Source organism: Bufo gargarizans, chromosome 2 (assembly GCF_014858855.1).
Source record: "Bufo gargarizans isolate SCDJY-AF-19 chromosome 2, ASM1485885v1, whole genome shotgun sequence".
Lineage (NCBI taxonomy): Eukaryota > Metazoa > Chordata > Amphibia > Anura > Bufonidae > Bufo > Bufo gargarizans.
In genome coordinates, this window is record NC_058081.1 from 304,906,439 (window position 1) to 304,920,078 (window position 13,640).

At 45.5% G+C, this 13,640-nt stretch overlaps 1 protein-coding gene across 1 annotated transcript; it reads left to right on the top strand.

The window, feature by feature from the left end:
* Positions 1-3,562: 3,562 nt before the first annotated feature.
* Positions 3,563-7,318, top strand: LOC122925855. Its single transcript, XM_044277207.1, has 3 exons — positions 3,563-3,676; positions 6,112-6,265; positions 6,637-7,318. The coding sequence occupies exons 2-3, from the start codon at positions 6,165-6,167 to the stop codon at positions 7,316-7,318; spliced, it is 783 nt and encodes a 260-aa protein (XP_044133142.1). The 5' UTR covers positions 3,563-3,676; positions 6,112-6,164.
* Positions 7,319-13,640: the final 6,322 nt, after the last annotated feature.

A 13,640-nucleotide genomic window follows, 5' to 3' on the forward strand; every position in this document is an offset into this window, starting at 1 on the left:
TCCCCATCCATGTCTGCACAGCACTCACCTGTCTCCCGAGCCGCTCTGTCTGCGCTGTCTTCAGCCCGACTCCTATTTATACCGTTTTTGAATTCAGCGCGCACCTGTCAACGAGCTACGTGTTGATTGGTTGTCGCCATAGAAACAGTCGCGGGTTCTCGTCACGTGATGTTATTGTACGTCACTGTATGCAGGAGAGCTCCCGGTTTGGCGGAATGTGCTCTGTTCCCTTCGCCCATTACATAATATGAGACGCTGACAACATGGAGGGCTGCAGACATTTCTAATAAGGCTGTCGGTTGCTCCGCCCATAGACCGCTGTGTATGGTTTTGAATGTCTGAGTGAGGCTCGGTCGTGTTGTTGTGGTGAGGCACAGACCTGACTGCGCGGCTTCCGGGTCCTAGTGCGATCTCTCTCCACCCATGATATGTCAGGACGCCACCAGACTGTTTAGTATCCGGATAAGTTTCTCATTTTCAGAACCAATAAAACAAAGTTTTTTTCCCCCGCCCCCATAAACAGGTTATAATATTTTTTTGTCTCTTATGTGTTCAAAGGTATTGTCCAAATTAAATAGAAACCCCAAAAGCAACAGTAAGGCCCCTTTCACACGAGTGAGTTCTCAGCGCGGGTGCAATGTGTGACGTGAACATATTGCACCCGCACTGAATCCGGACCTATTCATTTCAATGGGGCTGTGCACATGAGCGTTGTTTTTCACATATCACTTGTGCGTTGCGTCAAAATCGCAGCATGCTCTATATTCTGCTTTTTTCACGTTGCAACGCAGGCCCCATAGAAGTGAATGGAGCTGCATGAAAATCGCATCCGGATGCGTTGCGATTTTAACGCAAGTAACTTAGCAACACAGAAGGGATTTTAGACAGGAAGTTGAGTTGCTCCTCATTTGGCTCCAGGCAGCACATGAGGCAGGAGTTTGCTTCAGAATTTTCCAGCCCTTGCGGACCATTTTACACCATGCCGAAGACACCACGGGCTATGGATGTGGAGAGGCTCATTGTCCTCGTCCAGGAGAGGCCCTGCATTTGGGATACGCGGTGTGGGGACTACTACAACCAGTATAAAAAAGATGCGGCCTGGGTGGAGATAACCCAGGAGCTTTTTTCCACCATCTGGGAGAAAACCAAAGGGCAAAGCCGCCAGAATTTGGGTAAGTAGCCAATGTCCTCCCTAGTATAGCACATGTGATGCGTTATCCTCCATAGCATAGCACATGTGATGCGTTATCCTCCATAGCATAGCACATGTGATGCGTTATCCTCCATAGCATAGCACATGTGATGCGTTATCCTCCATAGCATAGCACATGTGATGCGTTATCCTCCATAGCATAGCACATGTGATGCGTTATCCTCCATAGCATAGCACATGTGATGCGTTATCCTCCATAGCATAGCACATGTGATGCGTTATCCTCCATAGCATAGCACATGTGATGCGTTATCCTCCATAGCATAGCACATGTGATGCGTTATCCTCCATAGCATAGCACATGTGATGCGTTATCCTCCATAGCATAGCACATGTGATGCGGTATCCTCCATAGCATAGCACATGTGATACGTTATCCTACATAGCATAGCACATGTGATACGGTATCCTCCATAGCATAGCACATGTGATACGTTACCCTCCCTAGCCTAGCACATGTGATACGTTACCCTCCCTAGCCTAGCACATGTGATACGTTACCCTCCCTAGCCTAGCACATGTGATACGTTATCCTCCCTAGCCTAGCACATGTGATACGTTATCCTCCCTAGCCTAGCACATGTGATACGTTACCCTCCCTAGCCTAGCACATGTGATACGTTACCCTCCCTAGCCTAGCACATGTGATACGTTACCCTCCCTAGCCTAGCACATGTGATACGTTACCCTCCCTAGCCTAGCACATGTGATACGTTATCCTCCCTAGCCTAGCACATGTGATACGTTATCCTCCCTAGCCTAGCATATGTGATACGTTACCCTCCCTAGCATAGCACATGTCATAGATTATCCCAGGGCCGTTTCTATCAAAAGGGGGGCGCCGGCAGAGCACAGCAGGAGATGAGCGCTGCGCTTCCATTATGGAAGTGCTCACTCATCTCTATAGTCATCTGTATCGCTGTCCTCAAATGTCTGTGCTGCGGCAGGGGAGAGAGAGGTGTGTCCTGTCCCTGTTCCTCTGATAGGCTGCCGGACTAGTGCTGGCAGCCTATCAGAGGCCGGTGCAGGCGGCACAATGACATCATCGCACAGCCTGAGCCAGCGAGGGACAGAGGCCGGAAGAGGCCTGCATCGCATCCTGGAGGAGGTAAGTATAAGTTTTATATATATATATATATATATATATATATATATATACACAAATTGCAATGCTGGCACATAAGGGTGGCTACTGGCACAGACATAAGCGGGGCTGCTGGCACATAAGGGGGGGCTACTGGCACATGATAGGAGGGTGACTGGCAAATAAGGGGGCTACTGGCACATGATAGGGGGGCACTCTGGCTACTGGCACATGATTGGGGGGCATCTATGGGGGCTCTTATTACTGGCACATGACTGGGGCACATCTTACTGACACATTATTGGGTGGCACTATAGGGGCATCTACTGAGGCTAAAAAGAAGGGGTATTTTATATGGGGGGCTCTGTATAGGGGCATTTTATACTGGGACACATAATGGTGGGTACTATGGGGAAGGGAGGAGAGGAGCACTATGGGGTCATCTATGGGGGCATTAAGAAGGGGTATTTTATATTGGCACATTATGGGAACATTAGCTCAACTGGGGGCATTACAAGGGGATATGTTTTGCACATTATAAGGAGAATTATTACTACTGGGGGGGTATTATGGTGGGCTTTATTACTCCCCCATGGTATGACCCCCTAGTAGCAGCACCAGCCTCTCCCTGCTCTGCTATCCCTCTGCCTCTTCTCCAAATCCTTATTATGAAATCTTTCTCATTAGGATAAAACACAACATCAGCTCCGCCGAGCCCCCGGCCAAAGTGTTGAAGTGGTGTCCGAGATCCCCAAGGGCCAAGCCAAGGAACTGTAAGTTTTCATGTGAAATATGTTTGTTATACCCATATAGCCTACACTGTGCTACCATAGGCGTGCGCACGGGGTGTGCCTGGACACACCCTAATCACACCCCTGTGCTCCACCTCCTGCACTGCCAGCCGCCCCGCACTAGTGTCCGACCGCACAGCTGCTTCATCATCATGTCAGAGACAGAGAGTGTGACATACTAAACTACATACTGCTGGATGCTGGTCTCATCTGTAGTGTAATCCACTAATCCATCCAGTGCAGACTCCACCCCCACTTGTCCGCTGTGCTCCTCCTTGTCTCAGTCTCCCGGTGGCCGGCGTCGTAAAGTCACTCATTCCAACGTCACGCGCCTGCTCCACCTGCTCCTAAAGTGGGAGGAGCATGCGCGTGCGTCGTGACGGAGTGAGTGATGTCACGTTACGCTGCCGCCGGCTGCCTATTTTGAATGTGAAGAGCGGGAGCCTGCCTGCCCGCTCCCAGTGTGCCTAACTGCCCATGCCCAGTAGGCCAGAAGTGAATGGATTCTGATCTTCTTTTGTGCACTGCCAGCAGTCTGCCACAGTAAAAAGAAAAAGTCTGGAGTGGAGTCCTGACTGTCCCCAGTAAGTAAGTGAAGTGTCAAGTGATAGATAAGGATTATGGATTATTAGATAGTAGTATACATACTAGTACATACTTTGCACAAGTTTATTATTTACAACTTAAAGGGAACCTGTCACCAATACTATTAGCAGATTAATAAGCAATTTTTTTGGTGACAGGTTCCCTTTAAGTTGTAAATAATAAACTTGTGCAAAGTATGTAGTACCTTATAGTGCTGCATAGTAGTTTCCTAATGCACTTTTTCATCGTTTAGCCGCATCTAGCCTCCTTGAGAAATCAATGTTTTATTCAGCTGCTGCCCCATTCCTTATGTAAGTGAGCTTAAAGAGAACCTGTCACCAAAAAATTGCTTATTAAGCTGTTAATAGTACCTTATAGTGCTGCATAGTAGTTTCCTAATGCACTTTTTCTTCGTTTAGCCTCCTTGAGAAATCAATGTTTTATTCAGCCGCTGCCCCGTGCTTCAAGTCAGGTTTGAAGTCAAGGGGGCAGCGGCCTAGGCGTCTCCAATCCTGCTCTCCCCGTCTCCCGCCGCCTTTATTGACACGCCGTATCTCAGTGCCAGGACCGCGCTCCCAGCCCGCATGCGCAGTAAAGGGCTGCTGTAGCGCGATGCCGGCTTCAGTTTTGCTACTGCGCATGCACCCGCCAGCCTTGCATACTAGCGCAGTTACAGAAGATACCGAAAACTGAAGCCGGCTGAGTGTACGAGCCGGAGCCGGGATCGCGCTACAGCAGCCCTTTACTGCGCATGCGGGCTGGGAGCGCGGTCCCAGCCTGCATGCGCAGTAAAGGGCTGCTGTACACACACACGCGCGCACGCCTATGTGTGCCACACAATATACAGTATAACTCTACACTGTGTAGGGGTTATATTGTTTATTGTACAGCATGGCACAGAGGTTATATTGTCCGGCATGGTGTAACCTCCATACATTTTGTGTACAGTAATTTATGATTTTCTTTTGCTCTCAATAAATCTTGTGTTAAGCATAAAAAAAAAAAAAAATATAGTGAGACGGTTGCAAGTGCACTTCTGATATGATTTCATCGAGCAGTTTTGATGATGGGGGGGGGGGGTTGACACTCGCCCTGAGATAAATTTTACCTAGAAGCTGCACTAGATTATCCTCCCTAGCATAGCACATGTGATACGTTATCCTCCGTATAACATACTCGGCCTCAATAACAGGGCATGCGATCCGCCGAACTGTGGAAATTAACCAGTTATCGAGACTTGAATTAATGTGTTAATTGCATTCAATGGTGGCGCAGTGCGCCCCCCCCCAGTATTATAAATTCTAACCATTGATGGCGCAGTGCCCCCCCCAAGTATTAGTATCATTGGTGGCAGTGGCCACAGGGTCCCCTCCCCCCCTCTAAATTGGTGGCAGTTCCGATCGGATCCCCAGCAGTGTAATCCTGGGGGTCCGATCGGTTACCATGGCAGCCAGGACGATACTGAAGCCCTGGCTGCCATGGTAAGCTCCCTGCTGCTTTGTGTATTATGCACAGGGCAGCAGGGAGAGTGTGAAGTCCTATTCACCCTAATAGAGCTCTATTAGGGTTAATAGGACAAGGGTTCTAGCCCCTAATTGGGCTAATAGTAAATACAATTTTTTTTTAAATACTAAAAGTTTAAATCGCTCCCTTTCCTAATTTTACGTATAAAATTTACAAACAATAAAACATTTACATATCGCCATGCCTGAAAAAGTGTGAACTATTAAAATATAAAAAAATATTTCCGTAACAGAAAAAAAAATCACAATTGCGCGATGTATAGCTTGTGGCTCCTGGTAGTCATATCATACTTTATTTTTTTTCTGGCTCTTTGTGTCCGTAAGGTTGGCCACCCGTGGCATAGCACATGTGATAGTTTAGGCTACTTTCACACTGGCGTTTTGGCTTTCCGTTGGTGAGATCCTTTCAGGGCTCTCACAAGCGGTCCAAAATGGATCAGTTTTGCCCTAATGCATTCTGAATGGAAAAGGATCCACTCATACTGCATCAGTTTGCCTCCATTCTGCTCTATAGGCAGACACCAAAACGCTGCTTACAGCGTTTTGGTGTCCGCCTGACAATGCGGAGGCAAACAGATCTGTCCTGGCACACAATGTAAGTGAATGGGGACGGAACCGTTTTCACTGACACAACCTGGCACAATAGAAAATGGATCCGTCCCCCATTGACTTTGAATAGTGTTCAAGACGGATCCGTCTTGGCTATGTTACAGAAAATACAAACGGATCCGTTCTGAACGGATGCAGACAGTTGTATTATCTGAACAGATCCGTCTGTGCAGATCCATGATGGATCCGCACCAAACGCGAGTGTGAAAGTAGCCTTATCCTCCATAGCATAGCACATGTGATAAGTTATCATCTGTTGCATTGTATATTTAGGTAAATTTTTCTTTCTTGTCTTTTTATTACAAGTCCATGACGTCAAGAATCGTTGGCGGAGCTGCAGGGACCAGTTCCGCAAAGAGATGCTGCACCAGAGGCGGAGTGGTTCCGGGCCCCCAAAGAAAAGGCCATATATGTTTAGGGAACAACTCATGTTCCTCCGTGAGGTCATGAAGCTGTGTCCGTAAGTTAATTCTACATAATGACCACTACATATTTATCCATACTCGCTGTATGTAGACTATGTAGGTAATGTTATAGGTTAAACATGTTGAAATGGCATATTTGCCGATAGCAACCATTCAAATTCCTCCTTTCATTAGCAAAAGTAGGTGACCAACATGACAACTGGATTAGGATTTGTTGCTATGGGCAGCTATGACACTTTTAATTTCCCCAATGTAGCTAAATGACCCCATATGTAATATGTTGGTTATTTCATGTAGTACTATGTGCAAAAAGTATTTTGATGATGATAGTAATATGTGACGTGAATACTTATAAAACAAAATACTGTTCATATAGTAATGTACTATTTTTGTTATATTTTTTAAGAACGGAGGACAACCTAAAGGAGGAAGGGGATGAGTTGGCCCCGCAGCAATCCAGTGCCTGCGAGGAAAACACTCCCTCTGGGCCAGTGGAGAGTGCCCCAGGACCCAGCATGGCACCATCCAGGCCTCCATCTGCATCTGGAGGCAATTCCCCCCCCTCTTTGGCTCTACCCAGACAGGCCAGACGACGGGCAATGCCTCCTGCCGAATCTCTGATTAATACACAGGTTCGGGATTATTTATCTAGAGCCCGGCAGGAGGATCATTTTGACCTGTTTGCCTGTAGTCTGGCCCATTATTTGCGCCGGCTGCCTTCAGAACGAGTTCTGAGAACCAAATCGGCTCTCGGAATTGTTCTGGATGCTGCAACTACCCCTAATGACCCTACCGAAATGTTTGGGGCCCTGGAAAATTGGCGCCTCCATGGGCACATGTTTGGCCCCCAGCCAATGCCAATTTCCCAGGGCTCACAGCCTCCACCACAACTCCCTCCTCCAAGGGGTCATTATAGGCCACCTAGTCGCCCATATGGCACACATTATCAGGTGGATTCCTCATATGGGCAGTCTGTCCCCACCTTCTCACAAGCTGCCTCATCGCAGTACTCTGGGCCCCCCTTCCCAACCAGCCTACCCTGGCCCGCAGTTTCAGGGCCCACCCTCGCCATCTGGGCGTCTTATTAATTTGTGAAATTTTTTTTATGCTTTATTTAATTTATTTTCAGAACATGAAACCTCAAAAAAAAGTCGAGATGACTAATATGTTTATTTTAAAATAAACACTTTTATTTACCAGATTTTTATTGTTACTTCTCTTTATTATATACATTGCATAATTATATTTATGTATCACCAACACATACACCACATTAATAATAGTATAGTACTAGAGTACTATAGTATAGTACTGTAAGATACTATACAGCAATCTTACCCAAATACACTTAGAGGGAACCTGTCATGTGGATATTTGATTATAATCTAACTAATTATATACAATCATTAAAAAAATCACTAAAAAGTACCTTAGATGTATTCACTTACTTCATAATATACACACAAAGATGTCGCATGGTAATGAGCTGATTTGAGTCCAGCGTGATGTCATTGAGTCCAGTGTATATTTAATTCAGAGCTATAGCCACTCCCCTGCCCACCTGCTGCTGATTCATATGGAAAATAACTGTCATTCAGCAGCAGGTGGGCGGGGAGAGTCAGGAGCTCATGAATATTCATGACTCATCATTATCAGCTGGAGCTTTTCAATACAAGATGTTGGCAGATTGACTGGGTCAATTAAAGAAAGTGACCCAGCATTTTGCTAAGAGAATCAATCACTTATTTATGTTGCCCTTAGTTAGGACACCATAAAACTGGTGACAGGTTCCCTTTAACTATATTATATATATATATATATATATATATATATATATATATATATATATATATATATATATAAATAATATACTTGTTTTCTTGATCACTTACACAGACTATTATTAATGTGCTTTTAACCTATATCTTACAATGTATAAACTTTATTTAACATATTTTTATTAATTATACATATATACATAACATGTTATCCACAATATAATGTCCTTTAAGCACACAATAGTAAACACAATACAGCTGGAGTTTCATGCCATGACACATTCTGATGTACCACAAAACTATCATTACATAAGGCCAACTACAACTTTATTTATGATGATGGGAAAGCATGCTTACATTTTTGGCGACATTTTAAAAATGTCTATGAATGAGGTATTGGTACATATTTCACATAAAGTGAAATATATGTAAGCTCGCAACCCACGCCAAGGGTCCTCATTATCTTGCGAGTCCCTAACTAAAAAAATACAAAAGCTAACTAAAATATATCCATCCAGGTAAAAGAAATAACTGGCAAAAAAAAACACGTTCATGAGTCGAGTACTACTGCTGAAAAGGGAATGAACTAATAGGGGACATAAAATAATCTGAAAATAATTCCCGCACTCTCAGTTCAGCAGATCCAGATCTTCTGAGTTGGAAAGTATCTATTCCAGATGGCGGCCTATAGTCTTGGGCGTCTTCATCAGGTGTCGTATGTACGTATGTAGTTGTGCAGCACTACACACGCTTTGATGACCACATTAACATTTTCTGGGGCCAGCTGTATGGCCGAAAGAAAAACCCGCCATTTACCAAAATACCAAAGGCGCACTCCACAAACCTCGCCTAGGAAAGGGAAGCATGAGGTTGGTAGAAAGGGTAAAACCTGAAGGGGGGGGGCGGGCACGTGGCCGGTAGCTGACATGAGCAGACGAGCTTAGTAGAGCTCCGCTACTGTAACCCTAACTTCTACATAATCCTGAACTTCCTAAGCCGCAAACATTCACTCTACAATGGGGAGAAGATCGGAAAAGCCCCGAGAGCCGAGACTGTCCCGTAACAAAGCCTTGTCTGCTGCAGAAAATCCCCAGGATTATGCCCGACCCAAGCAACAAGATGGCGCCGGCTCACAGGCGTACTTGACTGTGACAGCTACGCAGGATGTTCCATCCACCCCTGCTATGGAACCTGAGCAGGAGCTCGAGCCTACTCTGAAACAGGTTCCTGAACAGCTACTTCATGCAATTGCTGCATGTTGCTCCTCCCTGTCTGGGAAGTTGGAGGAGGTAAAGGTGGCTTTAGGTCTCCTGAGGCAGGATGTGCAGAACCTGCAAGAGCGGGTTAGAGATACGGAGGAACGGGTGTCCGCCGTGGAAGATCACACCAATCTTATTCCCATGCCTGTGCAATTATCTGCCTTGGAATAGAAAGTGAATTTTTGGCAGCAAACGTGCGAAGACTATGAGAATCGGCTGCGCCACAATAATTTGGGCATCATCGGACTCCCAGAGATAGTGGAGGGCAACAACGCATTTGAGTTTGTGGCCAAGTGGTTGAGGTCTACATTTGCAGATGCCATTTTCTTCTCCGTCTTTGCAATTGAACGAGCCCACAGTGTCCCAGCCAAACCACTGCCACCAGGGGCACCTCCAAGACCTTTATTGGCTCGCCTACTTAATTCCTTGGATAGAGATCATATTCTACAACTAGCTCGCCGCAAGCAAGAGCTAAGATTTGAAAATACTAATATAATGCTATTTCCCGATTTTTCGGCGGAACTCCAGAAGCGCAGGGTAACCTTCACCGCTGTAAAACAACGGCTAAGAGATCTGAACTTAACATATTCCATGGCGTATCAGGCCAGGCTGAGAGTTGAAGATGGCGATGTTTCCAGATTCTTTAACACACCAATGGAAGCTTCCTCCTGGCTGGATGGCAAGGGTCAACCGGCGAGAGCTCCAATCTGAGAACTTACCTGGGGATTCACCGTACAGCTGCTGCCGACAGAGTAGAATAAAGCAGAATTCAGGTTTCATTCCGACTCATCTCTTTGTGTCTTTTCCTTCCCCCCGTGACCGTTTTTTTTTTTTTTTTTTTACCTCCGTCTCTTTGTTTCCCTCACTTGATCCTGTTCTGTCATTCCTTCCTTTCTTTCCCCCCATGTGTCTCAGGCCTACAGAGGCGTCTCATATATCATATTGGCCTCACTTCCAGAGTGGGCCAAGACAATTGCCCTGCAAGGGCATATGTCCAGAGACTTCTTCCGGGTCATCCTTATCTGTATGTTTATGGCATTTACATATTTGTGAAGTTAGGGTTCACTTTTCACATGCTGGTACACAGTCTGTTCTCTGCACGTGGCAAATTCTGCCATTAGCACACCCGTGAGATGAATGCCACAGACTTTCTACCTGTTCCCAGTTTTGAAACTCAGGCATTCAAACAAAAAAAAAAAAATCTACAGTACGTCCAGTTGCCTTGATTTATTCTTTACAGATATAACAGAATTTTGAGTTTCGCGTTCAAGCATCGGATGCTTTTCAATGTTTTTATTTGTTCCCTGGTTTTTCTATACTATGCAATGTTACTCCTTTTATGGGTTAGGTCATTATTGGTACACACTGTGGGTCCTAATAGGTTACTGGATGCTAAGAATGCATTGGATGGTGGGATGATTGTTTGCTCTCATGATTGTTTGCTATGGCGGATATACGGATAATGTCTTGGAATGTTTGTGGACTAGGGAATGTGTGGAAACGCACCATGATGTTTTCCACAGTCAGGCATTTTAATCCTCACATTCTGTGCCTGCAAGAGACACATTTAACTAAGGATACAACTAAAAGACTCCATAAACCATGGGTTCAGTGGGCAAAACATTTGTGTCATACTAGTTTATCCCGGGGGGTGTCTGTATTAGTCCACAGGTCTCTGAGGTGGGATGTTGAAAGGCTATTGATAGACCCTGAAGGGACATTCGTTTTTGTGGCGGCATATATAAACTGTACTTTGTTTGTAATTATGGGCATCTATATATACCACCTCCCTCATCTCTCTCTGTTCTTCACCAAGCGGTGACATTTGCAACTGCATACCCGTCTGCTAGGATACTATACATGGGATATTTGTAATATGACCTCAATGCAGTTTTAGATGGATTTCATCCAAATGGAGTGCCTGGGGGATCAGTTGACTATGTGTCACCACTTTCCAGACTTATAGATGAAGTGGGATGGATGGACGTGGTGCATTAAACATTCAGACTCTACTGCTTACTTCTGCCAATCTGCCAGCCATAATACCCAATCACGTATAGATTATGCCTTTGGTAACTTAGCTATGTGTGCTGCTGACTGTATGTAGAGTATGGTAACCGGGGAATCTCTCACCACTCTCCTCTGAAATTTACTTTGGTGGCTAATACTAGACCAATTGGCCGCTCCATTAGAATTCACCCCTTTTGGCTCACTTTATTCTCACCCTCAGATCGTATCCCTGATCAATTATCAGTCTTCATGTCCATACATGATACTCATGAAAACGTGTCACTGGTGTGGGAGACCCTGAAAGCATACTTAAGGGGTTTATCAAGGGGAGAAAAACAGAACTGGATCGCACATCCACAATGCTATGCTCAGATCTAATTGAACTCGCTTCTCAGCGCAATATTAAAGTGTACAGCCCCCTATACTGCATGCTGTACAGGAGGCATTAGTGTACATTTTGATCAAAAGGCATAAGCCCACTCACCACGCCAAGGTTGCCTCTTTTGAGTGGGACCTACTCTGACAAAAAGGCGCAGCACAATGCGGTGACAAAGCTGCACTGCCCTAGTAGGCGGCAGGACCCAGGAGTCAAACAGCAACCCTGCTGTCTGACAATGCCACCCATGGCACTGGGTCCCACCAGCACAGCGCCACAAAAACAAAGGCCACATGCAGTACTGCACCATCTTGCAGAAAGGAGCCCAGACACGCCCCCTGTCACAATGTTTCCACCCTTAAAAAACTTAAAACCCCGTCCCCAGGTCCCGCTAAGTCACACCAGGATCTGGTTACACCACGCCCCCTCTCACTCCTGAGCTGACGGGGATTGAAAAAATGAAGGTAAAAATCAACTTCTGTCAGCTGCAGGGGTGGGAGGGAGGGTGACTTTCTCCCTGCAGATCACACTCAGCCAGCACAGTGCTGCTTCTTAGAGTGAGCTGTTCAAAAGAACATGCCCCAGATCTGGTTAGGCCACGCCCCGCAACTCCTCAGCCGACAGGGATTGATAAAATGAAGGTAAAATCAACTTCTGTGAGCTGCAGGGGTGGGATGGAGGGTGACTTTCTTCCTGCAGCTCACACTCAGCCAGCACAGTGCTGCTGTCAGAGAGTGAGTTGTTCAAAAGGACACGCCCCCGATCCAGTAAAGGCCACGCCCCCGATCCAGTAAAGGCCACTGTTAAGGGGTGGGCCCTTGTGGAGGTCACTGTCAAGGGGGTGGTATGCTGTGAAAGTCACTGTTAAAGGGGAAGGCTGCTGAAAAGGTCAAAGTTAAGGGGTGTGCTGCTGTGGAGGTCCAATTTTAAGGGACGGGGCACTGTGAGGGGGTCAGTGTTGAGGGGTGGGGGGCTGTGGAGGTCACTGTTTTCGGGGGCAGGGGGCTGTGGAGATCACTGTTATAATGAATAGTGTTGATATCTTTTAAGGACACACACAAACATTAAATGAAATAGATTATATATACCCGAGCGAAGCCAGGTCCTTCAACTAGTAGTTATGTAGTAATATATTTGAATATCATGTACACAAATGTTTATGGACCTTGGTCCAGACTAATCTCTGTATTGCTTTGTCTATTACAATTGTTCAATAAAACAAATTTAAAAAAAGAAAGGGCAAAGCCTTTATCTCCTACAACCACATAAGGCGCTGGTGGCCTAGTAGAGCCAGGAAGGTTTGCTGGCTGTGGCACGTCCAGTTGGTTGGACTGAAGCCAGCGACCCATTCTGGAAGCCCTGAAGATGCGAGCATCTGCAGTACTTCTATAGAACCCAATATCTACAATTATAAACCTGTAGTTTGTGTCAGCCAAGGCCAACAAAACTACAGAGAAAAACTGCTTATAATTATAGTATCGGGACCCTGAGTTCGGTGGCTTCTTAACCTGTATGTGCTTCCTGTCAAGGGTACCAATACAATTTGGGAATTGAGCCTCTCCAGGAAGCCCTGGGTTATATCAAGCCACTGCTGCCTAGTTGGAGGTGGCAGCAATGAAGCCTTCAGCGTCAACCAAATGGTGGCACATGTAGCCCGCACCACGCCAGCAATTGTGGAGGTCCACATTCTAAACTCAAAATGTAAAGAAGAAAACAAATTGCCAGTCGTCAGATATCTGAAATAAAAATAAAAAATAAAAAATGTAATACACAGAATAACTCATGTTTTTCAATCTAATACATTACTTTACATTATTTAATTGCAATGGTCTGGCAAATTGAAATAACATTAGGTCATACTCCAAGATTGGGACTAAATACTTGATATTGATATATACTCACATTTAGACCCTAATTTCAATTTTCATATATGTAGTTACTAATAACATGATATTCCAGAATCAGTTACTATTAGACTGACTTACCC